Here is a 17,476-nt window from a genome sequence, read left to right as displayed (position 1 = left end):
CCCACTGTCCCTGCCATGGGTCCCAGCAGCCCTGGCAGTGGGAGGAGCGGCAGTAGCCGAGCAGCATAGCTCTTCCAGGCTCTGGTGCTTTGCAGCCTGCAGCTTCTGCACAAACCACCCCCTACCCCCACCCCGCCAATGCCAAGATGCCCAAGAGGAAGGTCAGCTTGGCGAGGTTGTTGGCTAAACCTGCTCCTGCAAAAGCGGAAAGGAAGCCAAAAAAGCGGGAAAGGATCAATCTTTGGACAAAAAAGTATAAGCAAAAGGGAAAAGGAGAGCAAAAGGAAAACAGGACAAGTGCCTAAACAGAAACTACAGAAGAAACTCGGAAAACGGTAAGACTAAAACACGAGGAGAATGCAGCCTCTGATGAAGCAAAAGAGAAAGAAGCCAAGTCTGATTAATCATACGGCATGTCTTATCAGTGCTCCCTGTCTCCCTTCTTGTACAATCCAGAGGCATACTTTTATCAACTATTTTGTAAATGCAAATTTTTCAGTAGCTCTAGAAACATTTTTTAAAAGGAGGGAATCCCACCTCATGACATTTTTAAAAGTGTAAATGATTTTTTTAGAGGTGAAATCATTTACTGGTTGTTTATTTTTGGTACAACCAGAAAATAGTGGGATATTGAACTATGGCAGGCTTTGACTGTCTCAGGTGTCAGTTTAACATTCCATAGGTGGGGATTAGTTTTATATCATGCAACATAAAGCATACTAAATGGCAATTTGGAGTCAGAGTCATATATTTAATGCCTTGGATATTTTAAATGATTTCTATTCCCATGTTGTTTTTAGTAGAATTGTTTTCTGAAGAAAACCGCTTCCTGATTGTTGCCCTGTCAGAACTGTGTGAACTCTGTAACATCTTTTTTGATCATGGTAGTCTAATATGCCTAAGTTTGTTAATGTGCTGTGAAAGATCAAAAATTTGAGTATGTAGCATATATGATATGAAATTGTGAATCAGTGGAACTTAAGTAACACTTTATCAGTATTTGAAGACACAGGTACTTAATCCTCTTATGGAAAATTTGCCTCCAAATTTGAAGCTGGAAAGTCACTGGAATAACTGAAAAAGAAACAATACAAGGTTTTTTAGATTTTCCATATGTGTGTTAAGAATTGTGTACAAAGTGAAATGTCTGCATTGATCCTCAATACAACCAATAAAATCTCAAATATGGAAGACAAAAAAAAAAAAGAAACAGAAACAGAATGACTATATGGTGGAAAAATCCCACCCAGAGAACCAAAAACAGGATACTGAGAGGTGTCTGCATACTATGTTCATGGCAGCATTCCTCACAACAGCTGAAAATGGGAGCAATTCATGCATCCACACCAGAGGAATGGGTAAACAAACATGTTCTGTCCATACAAAGAACAGTTTCAGCCTTGAAAAAGAAGGAAATTCCAACACATTCTACCACATGTACCAACTTGGGGGATGCTGAGTGGAAAAGGGCTGGACTTCAAAAATAAATCCTATAGGGTCAGACCCCTCTGAGGTATTTAAAGGAAGGTAGAATGGTGGTTGCCAGGGGCTGGGGGAGGAGGAGGAGGGAACAGGAAGTTAAAAGGCCAGTTTCAAATTCGAAGGCGAGAAAGTTTCAGGAATCTGTTTCATAACAACATGAATATACATACACTGATGAACTTAAATATGTAAATGTCTATATAGTAAATTTTGGTTTTGGCTATACTAAAAGAAACCCCAAAGATGATGAGAATTGAATGGATGTCACATATTAAATGCAAATAACACAGAAGAGTAAAACAAAGACAACACAGTAGAAGCATTTTAACATCTCCAAGAAAAGAGAGATATTAACTTCAGGCTTTATTGTTTAAATCTGCACACTAAAAATGTGTAAGTAGTCAGGCATGATGGCACGCTCCTGTAATCCTAGCACTTGGAGGCTGAGGCAGGAGGGTTACAAACTTGAGGCCAGCCTGGAATACATAGTGAGTTCAAGGCCATTCTGAACTACATAGAGAGATCTTGCCCCAAAACAACAAAACAACAAAAAAGTGCAAATATGTATGCCAAAGATTTAAGGGTCCAAAGTGCCTATGTTGTGGGCCCTAAGTACCTTTCTTAGTAACAGGAAAATGGGCTCCTTGCAGAAATGTTGATTCCAGGCTGGGAGAGGGAGATGAGCACAGAGTGACTTATTGTGCCAGAAAATAAAGAGGCCATCAGACACTAATAGTTTGGGCTGAAGGATCCAGAAACCTGGCATGGTGTTGCACATCTGTAATCTGAGCACTCAGGAGGCTGAGGCAGGAAGATCACCATGACTTTGAGGCCAACCTGGACTACATACTAAGTTCAAGGCCAGCCTGAACTATATACTGAGTCTTTGTCTCAAAAAACGAAACAAAAAAACAAAGCAAAACCAACCAAAAAAGGAGGCAGAGGCCAATACAAAGAGACTGTCATTGGCCAAAGATGAGATATTTGAGCATCAGTATGAATAGTAACACATCAGTTATGTTAAAATCCTTCAGTTCATAATGATGTTGGGGGCCTCATTTTTGCTGTTGTTATTGTTTTTAGACAGGGTCTCACTATGTAGCCCAGGCTGGCTTCAAACTCATGGTGATCCTTGCCTCAGCCTCCTGAGTGCTAGGGCTACACATGCTCCACCACACCCAACTCACTCTGGTCACATTTGGATTAAACACACACCTTCTCTCCCTCTCCTTGAACTCACTAAATGAGAGTAAAGAATTTAACCTCCAAGACCACAAAGACAGACACAAAGCAGAGGAGGAGGCCAAACAACAAAATTCAGAGGGGAGAGCAGGGAGCGGACTTAAAACTTGCTGACTCCACCAGCCTGAGACACAATCAGGTCCCTGCTGACCTGGACCTCCGAAACCCCACAATAATCAGCACTGGACAAAATGTTGCTAAAGACAGGAACTGGTTAGGAGTCTGCTGAAGAAATAGCTGGGTCCCAAGCTCCTCTCCCCATGCTGCATGCCTGACCCACATCCTTCTCCTTGGTATAAGACAGAAGTCTAATTATTTTTTTACTTTTTTCCCAAGTGTTGGGGATCAAACCCAAGGCTTTGCACAAGCGATCAACCACAGAGGGACACCTCCAACCCCAAGGACTTTATTCTTTAAAGAGGCAGGGCCCTGACCTCTTAAGTGTGTGTGTGTGAGTGTGTGTATGCATGCGCATGTGTGCATGTGGTGGCTGCGGGGCAGTAAATGAGTATCACTATTTATGCAAGCATACTTAGAATCCTGAGATGCCCTGGCCTCTGGCCCAGCCTGGCTCCCTGGACACTGACAACAAGCCCTCCCAGAAACTTGGGAGGCTGGGGGGTGGCATCCCAAGTTCCAAACCAAGTTTGCCAATCTAGTGAGACTCTGTCTCAAGGTTTTAAGGGCTGGGAGCAAAGCTCAGCAGTACAGCACTTGCCTGGCATGCATGAGGCCCTGGGCTTTCACCCCAGCATGAGAAACAGCTTCAACCAGCTCTTAAGAGAGCTAGAAGCCAATACTATCAGACACGCAGGAGAGCCTGCATATGAAAAGCCGGGCCAAACCAAGCCAATGGGGAAAGTAACTCATACAGGTAGAAAATGAGTTTTTATAAAGATTTTGTTGGGCACGACGACATGTGCCTGTGGCCCGGTTACTCCGGAAGCTGAGGAGGGAGGATTCCTTGAGGCCAGGTGATGGGAACCAGACTGGGAAACGCAGTGAGACCCTGTCCCAAAAATCACAAAATGAAGGATTCCAATACCACCAGCTTGATAAGATACTATACACAGAAACAAAATGATTCTTTTAAATTAGAAAGAGGAAGGAGGCAAACACAAAAGAGCTCTTATAAATTTTAAAATATGAAGAGTGCTTTTCATTTTTGATGTTGGTGGTGCCAGTTCTGGGTTAGGTCGGCACCGAGCAGTAAGGACAGAGCTGTCCCCTGCACCCTGCCATGTCCCCAGTGCCTGCCCTGGTCCACCCGCTTCCCCCAGCTTTGCCCAGTACTCACACAGTCTATGTTCTCAGTCATGTTCAGAATGATGTAGTTCTTCCCTGCCAGGTTGCTCCAGTCCTTGCAGATCACCTGTGGCAGGAAACAAAGTGGGGGACACTCAGGAAGGCTGAGGACAGGTGGCAGGGAGAGGCAGGGCCTGGAGGAGCAGAGGCGGAGGGCTGCCCAGAAGGCGGGAGTGGACAGCCTGCACCAGGTGACGTACTGAGGCCCACGGTCTGCAGACCCCAGGGAGGAAGGGGCCTTACCTGAGTGGAGTCCCAGGGTGACCTGGATGGAGATTCGGCTGCTGGTCTTGGGGGCTGCTGACTGAGACCTTCCTGCCCCAGGATGGCAGAGGACAGCATCGTCGGGGCAGAGTCTCGGGGGGCAGATGGGGAAGGGGCAGGGGTTCTGGGGTACAGGCGGCCCTCATCCAGGGCCTCAGCTCTGTGGGGAGCCTCAGTTTGCAGGAATGAAGCCGAGGACAAGGATGAAGCCAGCTCTCCGCTGATTCCCACAGTGGCCTCCTCACTGGCCTCTTGTGGGACCTTGAACTCTACCCGGGATCCAGCTGCCAACAGCATGGTGGCCTCGGCCTCCTGACTGGACAGGTCCTGAGGCCCTGGGGTCACCGTGCCTGAGATGACTGAGGACAGGGATGAGCTGGGTTCCACACTGTTCTCCACCTCCACGCCTGACGCGGCCTGGTCCCCAGATTCCTCGTGCCTCTGACCGGGGACACCCTGGGCCTGGCTGCTGCCGCTGGGAACAAAGTCTCGGGCCTGCGTGGTAGCTTCCTCCTGGGACCCGCTTACCGGCAGCAGCTCCTCCTCCTCCTCCTCTTCCTCCTCCTCCTCTTCCTGCTCTACCTCCTCCTTCTCACTCTCTTCCTCCTCTTCCTCCTCTTCCAGAGGCACCTGCCAGGGCGGCTCCACCAGGTTCAGCTTGGGCACGGTGGAGGGGAGGCTGGGCAGCTCCGAGGCCTGGCCAGTGTCATCCATGTCCAATGGCCCCGCCTTCTCTGTGAGGTCCGGGAAGCCGTAGTCTGGGACAGGGACACAAGGGCACTGCTCGTCAATCCAGTGTTGACCCACTCAGTACTTACCAATGGGAAAGGACCAGAGGGCAGGACACCAGAGTCCTGGAAATGCTGGGGAGCCACAGGAAGGAGAGGGCCAGCCTGTGGGGGACATAGGCTCCTGGCCACTCCCCTCTCCCTTGTGGTAATAAACGCCATTCACATTCATCACCAAATTCAGTGAGCACAGTAAGGTGCAGACCTTTCCCATAGGCACCCCTCCCAGAGGTCACTACGAGTGCTTTCACAATGGGAGTTTTCCTCAGCTGGGACCCACCAGGAAGGCCCTCATACCACTCCTCAGAAGGGCTCTGTTCTGAGAACTCTCTCTCTCTCTGAGATGGGATCTCGCTCTGTTACCCAGACTGGCCTTGAACTCCTAGGTGCAAACTATCCTCCTGCTTCAGCCTCCTGAGTAGCTGGGGTTACAAGCGAGGACCGTGCTTATCACCAATTGTCCCTAAACCATGCTCTGGTTCCATAAGGGAGGCCCTGATGGGAAATGAAGCTGTTTGGGCTGGGGAGAGGTGTGGGCCCAGGCTGGAGGCTCCCTGCATGTGCAGAGCCTCTGAGTCGCTGTCTGGAGCAGGTGAAGGGGCTGGGTCTCTTGCTTCCTGGCAATCACATTCTGAAGCGCCCCAATCAGAAATTGGGAGAGCAGACTGTTTACTGGCCTCTCAGCAAAGCCCAGGACTGTTCAGGACAACTACATATAAAAACCAGAGAAGGAGGGGCCGGGGATTTAGCTCAGTGGTGCTGTGGCTGCCTAGCAAGCACAGGGTCCTGAGTTCAATCCCCCATACCGGGAAAAAACAAAATAAAAACCAGAGAGCAGTGCTTTCCACCACACTCAACATGGCAGAAACTCTGGCTGCCCAACTGTTTCAGGGTAATAAACACCAGAGTGCTGCAGTGCTCTTTAGCAATGCAAGTGGTGGGGATGTTTTAAGACAGTGAGGGGAGTCCATGCATTGACTGCCTCCCTCTCTAGAATCTCTATCAGAAGAAAAAGAATAGTAACTGTCAAAATGGAGTTTAAAGGTCTTTAAAAATGTGACTGTCAGGGAGCTGGGTGGCCTGTGCTACTGTCAAACAGCAAGTGACTGCATTACAAAAGAAAGGACCAAGTGTCCAAGAAAGCAGATGCCCAGAAGGTCCAGGAAGTGGTTGGGGCCTAAGCCTGGGCACGGTGCACATGGAAGTAGCCCAGGTCCCCACACTTGTCCTTCCAGACTGGATGGCTCCTAAGAGACCCAAGTTCTCTGCTTGGTGACTGCATTCGTAAGCGCGCACCTGGGGCTGGCAAAGGCCTGGACAAACCCACGTGAGGCTGGTGGCCCTGTCCTGGAATCAGTGACTCCAGAGAGGTCCCTAGAGCCACACAAGAGGAGCCTATCCATCACTCCCCCAAACTTCCTGTGTCACCTTGTGATCCTTTTCTCCACAGCAAGGTCACTTTAGACTGGTTTCTGTCACCACACACTGGTTTGCCATTGATACAAATGGGAACATATAATGCATTCTCTTTGGCTTAGTTCAGCATAATTATTTTAGGATTTGGTTATATCAATAATTTACTCTTTTTGATTGTTGAGTAGTATTCCACTGAACTGATATATGTTTAATATCTATAATTTGTTTATCCAAACAATTGTTGATGGATCTTTGACTTGTTTCCAGTTGGGGATATTACAAGTACACTGGTACCTTGTTTCATGAACTTAATTTGTTCCATGATTCTGAAAGAGATGGCTACATTTGTGTTCATTGCCTGATGCAGAATTCACGAACGAAAACAAAGTTTTGCCAAATGCTTCCGTTTGCAAACCAAATTGTTCTGAAACAAAAGTGTTCGTAAACCCAGGCACCTCTGTAAAGCTATGTAAAAACTTTGTGTGGGTACATGTATCCCTTTTTCCTGGAGTAGCTGAGTCATATGATGGGCAGATGCTTGTAAATTTGTTTTGTTGTGTGACAGGGCTGTTGCCCAGGCTGGTCTTGAACTGTTGGCCTCCTGGGCTCAAGTGATCCTCCTGCCTCAGCCTTCTGTAGCTGGGATTACTAATGTGCACTACTACACCCAGTTTAAATTTTTAAGAAACTACTAAACTATTTCCAAAGCGGTTGTACAATTTTACACTCCTATCAGCAGTCTTTGAGAATTCTGATGGTTCCTCATCTTTATGAGCATTTGATATGATTAGATTTTCTTTTTCTTTTTTTCTCAGTACTAGGGACTGAACCCAGAAGCACTCTACCACTGAGCTGCATCCCAGGCCCTTTGTGTTTTCATTTGGAGGAGGGGTATCTATAAATTGCCCAGGCGTGAACTTATAATCCTCCTGCTTCAGCCTCCTCAGTAACTGGGATTGTTAACCCCACTCCAATCTGGTACTGCTTGCTTGACCTAGCTGAATTCCTGTCCCATCCTAATCTCACCTTTGGGGACATGATGCCTATAGGTCAGAAACCCCTTCTTCAGGTGGGCAAGCCAAAACTAGTTGGCTCTAAACTGGCTGCCAAAGCATCTATTAGGTAACCTCTAACCTCATTATAATCCCACCCATTTGCTAAACAGCACACCCCCAAGCCCCAGGACAATGAACTGCCATGAGACCACATGAAAGAACCATAAAAGGAATAAAAGGAGGTGGTACTGAATTCTTGGAAAATCTCCACCCATTCCCCCAAGACACACCAACATTCCTTCTAATCATTGGCCTATCCTTCCCCTCATTTCTTTTACTTTATAATAATCTCCCAGTCCCAAGGGGTTGAAAAGCTAATTTGTAAGGGGTAACTTCTAATCTTCTCCTAATCTTGACCAAGAATAAAATCTCCTGCACTGCTCAGTTTAAAAAATATATAGATATAGATATATAGATATATGGGGTGGGGTTTTAGCTCAGGGACACTGTGCCTGCCTTGCAAGCGCAAGGTCCTGAGTTTGATCCCTGGTACCCCCCCCAAATATATATATATATATATACATATATACATATGTATATGTATGTATGTATACATATATATATGTATGTATAAATATATGTACCTTGGTTCACAAACTTGATTCTTCCCACAATTCTGGTTGCAAGTGGAGTTGGATAAGAAATGAACCAAATTCAATGGTTAGGTTCAATGTTGACCTTATGAGGAAATTTGATTCAGTCTTGTACAGGTCAGTTTGTGACCAGAATCATGAAGAGAACTGAGTTCGTGAACTGAGGTACCACTGTACTTGTAATATATATATCTTTCAAAATGAAGTTTAAAACCTTTTAGATAAATTTCTGGGACTGTGGAAAGAAGGTAAAACCATGGAAATAGACCTCTCAGCCCAAACGGACACAGGAAACAGGGCAGTAGAGGTGGCTTCTTTGTCCCTAGGAGAGGTAAAGAGGAGGGACAGCTGGAGACCCACAAGGACACAGACATAGAGGATCTGGAAACAGAACATAATTTTTAAAATTCTAATGAGTGTCCTCAGTGTGACTCAAAGATATCACATCTCTAAAATAAAAACAAGCTACCAAGAAAATCAAGAAATCTTTGCAGAAGAAACATGTTAGCCAGGAGCAGTGGCACACACCTGTAACCCTTGCTACTCCAGAGGCTGAGGCAGGAAGATCACAAGTTCAAGGCCAGCCTGGACAATTTTGTGAGTCACTGCTATCCTAAAATAAAATAATAAAAGAGGACCTGGGTTCAATCCCCAGTTCCACTACCAAAAAAGAAGTTGGAAGGGAAGTAGTTTTGGGAAACTGAAATTCAATTTCTGAAATTTTAAAATTCAATACACTGAAGATTGAAATGTCCATTGTCTGGAAGAAAAGCTTGAGGTAAAACCTTCAGGGAAAAAAGCAAAAAAAGGGGCTGGGGATTTAGCTCAGTGGTTCCACCGCCTGCCTCAAAAGCGTAAGGACCTGAGTTCGATCTCCGGTACCAAAAAAAAAAAAAATCAAAAAGATGAGAGAGAAAAGTTAAGAAAGACAACCAATGCAAGATGTCTAAGAGCTAGTTAATGTGATTTCCAAAAAAGGTAAAGCCAGCAAAATGGAACAGAGAGAAACAAAGAAAAAGAAGTCCTCAGCCTGGTGATGTGACACTTCCTACCATGGGGTGCACTGGTGAGTGAGTGTCGGACTCACAGCTCACCTGCTCAGGACAGTGTATATCCTAAGGAGCGAGAGGAGATGCAGGTCCCCAAGAAAGGACAGGCCACTGACAAAGGCACAAGAAAGCTGTCACCAAATTATCACCCAGCTTCTAATTAATAACACTAGGCTGCAGAAAGAAACTGAAAAATGCATTTAAAATTCTGAGGGAAGTTTATTTTGAACCTGGAATTTTATACCCAACTAAACTATTACTAAAGTGTGAGAGTGATACGAAGACATTGTAAGGCAGGTGGCAGAACCACTGAGCTAAATCCCCGGCCCTAAGACATTGTAATAAATGAAAGAATTAAAAGTTTTGCTGTCCATGAATCTGAGAGAATTATTTAAGGATATTCTCCAAGAAATTTAAAAAAAAAGAAGACATAGAAAATCAAGAAGCCTGGAGAATGTCATAAAAATGAAACTCAGGACAGAAGTGGTACAGCAGGGTTAGAAGCAACTGATTACAAACAGAACATGGATCTGGAGAGATCTGGAAATTATTGCAAAAAGAACATTTGCTTCCTTAGAGTAAAAAGTATGATCGAGCAGCTGAACTATCTAAGTGATAACTGAGAGCCCATGGTAACATTTAAATGAATAATTAGAATATTCTACCCACTCTGTTCTTGCTAAGAGTATTTTTTTGAGACTTAGTAAATTAAGACCTCCCATTCCCCACCACCCCTGTACCCTTTTAGAAGGAAGCTGACCTGATGCCTCGGAGGCTGCCAGCCATCGCACCTACGGACAGATGTCTGCTAGTGGTACAGTGACCACACGACTGTTAAGGAAACCTCTGTACCTCTGGAATGACCAATCCAGAGTCACCTTTGCAGACACAAAAGGCTGGTCAAGATTGACATGACTTTGGAGAAACGTTGCCCAGGCTGGGCTTGAATTTACAATCCTCCTGCCTCAGCCTCCCAGAGTGCTGGGATTACAGGTATGTGCCTTTGTGACGGGCTCACAAAATGTTTCGGGAAAACCACTCAAGAGCACAAGAAATCAAAGTGACTGGCCTTCGAGGACAAAGTTAACCTGGTAAACAAAAGTGAACTTAGTGTTCTTACTAATGTCCCGGAAAGATTCAGGAGGAAATTCTGCCCTTAAAGCAGGTATATAGGGCTGGGCTGTGGCAAGCACTCTGCATGCGCTAAGATCTGGGTTTGTTCCCCAGAGCTGCAAAACACACAAACAGAAACAAAATTTTAAAAAGTCTGTGAAAGAGTAAAGATACTTCAATATAAGTAAGAACTTCATAGCCAGATTTATTCAAAATTAAAATTCAATGCTTAAAAACATACTTGAAATGAGCAAGAATACCAGAGAGCAGAGTAAGAACTGGAGGGGTGCATAGGAAACAACATAAAATCCCCTCTGGTCATGAGATTTCAGCAATGCTGGGCAGGAACCGGATAATGGCAGGGATGAATGAAAGCAGAGGGGGCTGGGGCAGTGGTTGGGGAGATGCAGGAAGGTAATGGCGCTGGGAAGGACAAGGAGAGATTTGGGAGATAACTGGCTATGGGGAAGGAGCTCCTCTGGGCTGTGGGAGCAGCCAGGCTTCAACAGCACCGGCCTGGCAGGGTCTGGAGAGAAGGTACTGGGGAGCCCGGGAAACTCATGGCAATAAACCCCAGGACAGGGCGGCAATCCCAGTGGGTGGTAGGGCTAGTGCAGTGGGTGCATCCTCAAGAGGGCAAGCTGACAACAACCAGCCCTCTACCAGGCTGGACGCTAACTTTCTGGAAGCCCATGTGTCTACATCTGCTCCTGCTCCACTCACATCCTCCTCTGGGAAGGCCTATGGCATGGGTCGCACTGCCGGCCACTGGATCTGGGAGTGAAAAGACTTGGCCACTCGCTTACCTGGAGAGCAATGCCTCACTTCTCTGGGGTTCCATCCTCCACGTCAAACAGATGACTTATTTCTAAGGTTCTTTCTAATACAGATATCTTAAGCTTTGCAGACAGTTTTGATAAACATGTCTTCTGGGGGCTGGGGATTTAGCTCAGTGGTGCCGCCGCCTGCCTCACAAGGGCAAGGTCCTGAGTTCAATCCCCGGTACCAAAAAAAAAAATGTCTTCTATAGCAATGGCACTAAACCCAACAACTCTACTGTCCCAAATCAAAATAAAATAGGATTCGCTTGCTCCAAACAGGTAAGCCCAAGCAAGGTGGGCTCCTCCCTCTGCCTTCCCAGTACCTCACACAGCACCTGCACCTGGCGCAGAGCAGAAAGGGAGCAGCGCCATCTCCCACACGTGTGCCTCCCACCACTGCCTCAGAGCCCAGGGCCTCACCCGGGACCCAGACTTTCCTGTTAGCTGCGTCAGCTCCTCTCCTGTCCCAGCATTTCCAAAGAGGCAGCCCTTGCCCTGTCCTTTCTACCCTTCACTCCCAGTGAGGTCTCTGTGCCCGTGGTCTCTGCTACAGGCTCTGGTCACACCTCCCACGGAGCTCCGCTCCTCCCTGCCCTCCTCTGGAGTGACTGACAGTCGCTGGGAAGCACCTCAGACCCTCCTGATTCCTCCCCTCTCCACACCCAAAGCTCCTTTTCCTTGACTGCAATCTCATGTTCACTGCTCAGCAGCTGAATGGCCGTGGACAAGTGACCTAACCCCTGTCTTCCCGTCCTTCTCTAGAAGATGATCCACGTGTGAGCCGCAGGGTCAGGATCAATGAGACACACCCACCAGTCCACACTGTGGAGCAGCACGCCCTTAGCAAGGTGCCTCCCACTCCTCCTCCCGCTCAGCACAATCATCCAGGAAGGGTTAAACTGCAAAAGCACAGGGGAAACAGTACTGCTCCGGAAGTCTGGTCCAGGATAAGCACTTGAGTGACAAGATTCTCCCAAGAGAATCTGGGAAACCGAGTCAGGCAGGGGAGGAAGGTCCCTCAGGGCAAGTCCCGACTCCACCTGAATAGGCGCAGCACCTCCTACCCCAGGAGGGGAACTTCTGGGGAGGGACTCAGGTCCTCATAGGGCAGCCCGTGAGACTGCATCCTGACATGAACTTGGCATGAGAGGGCAAAAGCGGGCTTTCCTGGGAGCCAAGTCACAGCCTACCTAACAGAGACACCGCTACTGTGCCGCCTCCCAAAGAGCCTTGCAGGAGTCTGCCGCAGGGAGATGTCAGGCAAGCCCTCGAGGAGATGTTCGTTCCATCAAGCAGCCGCCCGTGCTCTTCAGAACAGTCAAGGCCAGGAGAGGCAGTGAAAGACTGGGGTCTTCCAAAATATCAGGACAAGAGAGATGCAACAACTAAATTCAGTGGTGACCCTGGGCTGAGTAATGGGCTAGGAAAACAACTCTCCTGCTTGACTTTTGCTACAAAGGACACTACTGGGAAAACTGGCAAAGTCTGAATAAAGCTCGCAATTACTGAATAACTATACTGATCACCATACTATAGTTTTTAGGGAGAATGGTTTACCAAAAAAATGGAAAAAGAAGAAAAATAAAAATACTAAACAGGAGACTGTTTTTGTTCTTAAGAAATACACTGAAGAAACAAACCAGAGGCAGAAAGACCAACATCTCATGTTCTTGGTCAGATGAGGGAGCGAAAGAAGTCAACTTGAGCTGGGCATGGTGGCACATGCCTATAATCCCAGCACTTGGGAGGCTGAGGCAGGAGGACGGCTACCAGCTAAGGCTGGCCTGGACTAATCTACACAGTAGTTCAAGTCCAGCCTGAACTACACTGCAAGACCCTGTCTTTTTTTTAAAAAAAAAAAAAAGAAAGAAAAGAAAAAAGAAGCCAACTTGAAAGTAGAATAGTGATGCTTAGTGACTGGGAAGGGTGAGGGGAGGCGACAATGGGGAGAAAGGGCTGGATTTGATCATGCACACCATGAATACTACAGTGTTGGGGGCAAAGGAGCATCACGTCAGTAACTTGATGTCAAATGATTTAGAAAAGCAAGTACAAAGCCAGAGAGAAGGAGAGAGGGAGAGAGGGAGAGGGGGAGAGAGAGAGCAGGGTGGGGGAGGGAGAGAGGGAGAGAACAAAGCAAACTTTAGTAATGAGGAATTTGAAGGAATACTGGAATTATTCTTGCAACTTTTCTGTAATTCTGGATTCCTTTTAAGTGATAAAGTACAGAGGTTTATTCTGGCTGCAGCATAGATCATTACATGTCAAAGACTGTGTGTGTGTGTGTGTGTGTGTGTGTGTGTGTGTGTGTGTGTGTGTGTGTGTGTGTCGGTGTGGGTGTGGGTGGGTGGGGGGGTGTGTGATTTTGTTTTCAGTAAGGACTTACAGAGACGGGCATGGAGTGAGAGCTCACTAGAGAATCGCCTTCCCCAGAGGCAGGTGAGCCTGCCTGGCTCTCAGCGGAGGGCAGAAGCCACCCAGGGCAGGCAGCTGCAGTTAAGGGTGCAGAACCCTCTGGCAGAAGGAGCAAAGGGGTGTCCTGTGGGCACACAGACGTCAAGGAAAGTGCTTGTCCTGCTCGAATGTCCAAGAACGAGGCTGGGGCTCCCAGGGCTTCGCAGCTTTGATGGGGAGGGAAAAAGAGCAGACTGGCAATGAATGGGGAGGAACAGAGAAGTGAGGAGGAGCAAGGGGAGGAGGTGGAGACAGGAGGCAAGAGGAAGGGGCAGCGGGCACACGCCGAGGCCTCCCAGCCCTCACTCCTGCTCAGGCTTCCACAGTGGGTAGATGCCCATGGTGAGTGCCTTGCCAGGGCTCTCACCCCATGGCTCGGCTTGCTGGTGCTCTGGGTCCCATCTTTCAGAGGCAGGAGTCCCCAGAGCAGCTCCTTTGGTTTGGAGCCAAGCCCCAAGGCTCATGTGGGACCAAGGCATTCCTGCAGAACAGCCTGGACACCCCACACCTGGACATGGGTGTGAGACAGGTGTGAACCACTCTCGGGGCCAGCTCCGCAGAAGCCTGATCCTGTTCCCAGGGAGGCAGCCACAGAGCTGGGGCTCTGAAGAGGCAGGAAAGGCCCTTCCCAAACGAGACCCTCCAGCATGAAGCTCAAGCTGGGTCTCAGGCTGGGAACACCAGGGGAGAACCCCAAAGATGCCTCAAGCACAGGGGAGCTCTGGGGCCATCTGGGGTTTCAGCTACTGCCTTGGTGGCTGACTTTCCTCCTGAGGAGCGGGGACTGTGAAGTTAGTCTGCCCCTGGTGGACTTAATGGGAAACTGCGACTTCCCTAAAGCCCTGGGAACAATCCCCCCTCCCAACCACACAGAGGCGGCATTTTATAGGCAGATGGGGGCTGCGCCATCAAAGCATCCCATTCCTGCCTGTTTCTTTTTGTTGTTGTTGTTACCGGGAATTGAACTCAGGACCTTGTGCTTGCGAGGCAGGTGGCGGCACCACTGAGCTAAATCCCCAGCCCTGGCTGTTTCTTTTTTATCTAGTGAGGACTTACTGCTACATCTTCCTTGGGGAGGAAAAGATCCTCCCAATTTAGCCTTCTTCTTCCTGAGGCTGCACAACCTGAATCATTCTTTATTCCCAGCCTACCCACTGGCAATTCTTCCAGTCTTGTGAAAACACAGGCTTCACCGTGGTGTTAGAGCAATTACAGAACCTACAAGGAAATGTCTGTTGAGTGAGCTGCCGGCAGCCAGACAAGCTTCTCCAAGGCAGAATCTCAGCGGAGGTCTCTGGGGTATAGAGGGACACAGGAGCCACAGGTCATGCTGGACAGCTTGCTTCACCAGGCTCTTTTCTTTCTCTCCTTTAATCTCACTGTGGTTCTAGCTTTTGTTCCCTACATAGAGCAGGTCACATTTTCTCTCCTATATGTCCCTCTCCCCAAGTTACTCAGGGCACACTGGACTTGACATCTGTAATCTCTCGGGTGACCTTCAGCATCAGCTGAAATATTAATGCCCCGACTCTTCTAAGACATGGAATCAGAGGAGGCAGCAGGGCTGGAGACCTTGAAAAGTCACTGTCAGTGTCTTTTAGGTTAATGTCAAGTCACTGAAAATTGTCCCCAGAGTGCAACTCTCAAGCCAGTTATTCAACCGAGTGTTAAGAAAAAACACTCAAAAGTCCAAATAGATTTATATGAAAAGAGGCACCAGAGAAGAATTCCCAGTCTAGGCTGGGGATTTAGCTCAGTAGCACCATGCGTGCCTCGAAAGCACAAGTTCCTAAGTTCAATCCCCAGTACCAAAAAAAGAGAACTCCCAGTGTAATAATGACAGCTGCTCTTTAGGGGTCAGCCTCCTCTGTTATCAAAGAAATACAAATTAAGGGTGGGTACAGGGTGTGAGGCCTTGGGTTCCATCCCTATCACCAAAAAGAAGAAAAAAGAACTATAAATAAAACTTAACCAAGTACTAAATGTTCAAACGACCAACTTGGCAAATATCTGCAGATAAGTAGAGAGCAAGCAGCCGAGACTGGACAGATGTGGGAACCTGGGCCCAGCCCACTGCTGATGGGACCGGCACAGGAATGCTGCTGGGAGGGGCCAATGAACAGCCTGAAAAGGAACATTCTACACCTAGCACTTCCCTTGCACCCTAAGGAAATTAGGGGGCTCAACACAGCCAGGAGCTGTCCAACCTCCACACCCCAGGCCTGGCCAAGGCAGGATGACCATCCTTACCTGAGAGGCTGAGTGCGCTAATCTGACTCCAATGGATCAACGTGGGTTAGGAAACCAGCGAGGTGTTTGGCCTACAGCCCCATGGCGTAAAAGTCTATGTGTGTATTTCCCACAAGGGAAGAAAGTCCACAGATGGCCTTGAACTTGTGGTGATCCTCCTGCCTAGGCCTCTCAAGTGCTGGGAGTACAGGTGTGCACCACCACACCCAGCTAGTATTTTATACTTACACTTTATATGTTGTATAAAGTATACTGTAAATATTTCTATATACTTGCCAAGCAGGAAGACCAATCTTTTGGTAAACTGTTGTTTAGTTTATATTTCTTTTTTCCTTCCTTCTTTTTTAAAATTTAAACCTTGCACATTAATGATACGGAACGTGTAGGTGCCACTCACCATGTCATCCCCTCTTCCTGCTGGTGGCACCTCAAGTATCCTCTGGGTGATGGGAGGCAAGGGCCCTACTCATAGGTCTCTGTCCCCAAGGCCTCGGGGCTGGTGCAGAGACAGACTCCCCTGAGTCTCCTCCCATGTCCAGGAGTTGCTATTCCTGCTGCTGGGTGAGAGGTTGAGGGTCATGGACGCCACCACCCACAACCACCTGCCCCAGGTGAAGCCAGCAAAAGAGCACAGGGTGAGGGGGAGAAGGCAGGTCCCGCAGCCCAGGCTGGCCACCTGGGGTCAGGTGTGGGAGCTGGAAACCAATCCCTGGACACCAGCTCCTGAGCTGACCCCTTGCCCACAGCCCGTGAGCCTCTCTGAATCGGACCTCCTGGGCATCCAGCCTCCCAGAGCTGTCTGCCTCATCTCTGGCAGAACACACGGCTTCTCCACTAGCAACACTGGAACTTTGGGTGAGACCATTTCTTAAGGAGCCTGGAAAATAAGAAGGGCGGAGGGTGACAGCAGCGATGGCCTGGGAATGGGCTGTGGTTCGAATGTCCCCACCGAAACTCATGTTGGGATTTAACTGTCATCAGCTGGGCACCTTGGTGTGTCCCAGCTACTCAGGAGGCTGAGGCAGGAGGACTGCTTGAGCCCAGGAATTTGAGGCCAGCCTGGGCAACAGTGTGACTCTGTCTCAAAAACAAAAATGAAAGAAAGGAAAGGAAAGAAAGAAATGCAATTGCCATTGCAATAGCATAGAGAGGTGGGGCCTTTAAAAAGTCATTAGGTCCCCATAGTACCACATATCCTGAAGGCCCTCGCCAGACATGGCCACTCTATCCTGGACTTGCCATACTCCAGAACTGGGAGCTGACTATACCTCTGTGCATTATAAATGACCCAGCCTGTGGTCTTCTGTTACAGAAACAGAAACACATTAGGATGGGATGGAGGGGCAACGTCAGAGACTGCTCTTAGTCATGCATCATCCTGCAGGGTGACAGGCCGGCTCAAACCTGCCTCATCTGTCTGCTGAAGCGTGGCCCCTTCACGTTCCACATCTGTGTCCCCACTCTGGTGCAGCAGCTCTTCTGGAAAGACTCCCACAGATCACGCCCCCTGACAGGTGAGGAGCTGGAAGCCAGGGCCGTGGGGCCACCTGCTCAGTGTCGGCCAGGCAGAAACCACACTGCTGTAGGACAAGAATGGTGCAAGCTGTTTCTAGCAGATGTAGCACGAGGCCCTGGTGACAAATG

The 17,476-nt window shown here is 48.2% G+C and overlaps 1 protein-coding gene across 2 annotated transcripts in view; it reads right to left on the bottom strand.

The window, feature by feature from the left end:
• The window catches only part of Podxl2 (podocalyxin like 2), a 40,117-nt gene that overhangs the window by 8,569 nt on the left and 14,072 nt on the right, over positions 1 to 17,476 (bottom strand). Inside the window, exons 3-4 of one of the 2 annotated variants that reach the window (XM_087196969.1) lie at positions 4,273 to 5,051; positions 4,022 to 4,096 (exon numbers count right to left, since the gene is read on the bottom strand). In XM_087196969.1, the coding sequence (XP_087053095.1) occupies positions 4,022 to 4,096; positions 4,273 to 5,051 (854 nt within the window). The remainder of the gene's footprint in view (positions 1 to 4,021; positions 4,097 to 4,272; positions 5,052 to 17,476) is intronic. The other variant, XM_087196970.1, reaches the window with a different exon arrangement.

The sequence above is a fragment of the Heterocephalus glaber genome, unplaced genomic scaffold (genome assembly GCF_053883595.1).
Source record: "Heterocephalus glaber isolate CG9 unplaced genomic scaffold, H.glaber_assembly_v1.0 deba00001645, whole genome shotgun sequence".
NCBI classification, from domain to species: Eukaryota; Metazoa; Chordata; class Mammalia; order Rodentia; family Bathyergidae; genus Heterocephalus; species Heterocephalus glaber.
The sequence above is the reverse complement of the archived record's forward strand: the minus strand, read 5'-3'. Positions and strand labels throughout refer to the sequence as shown.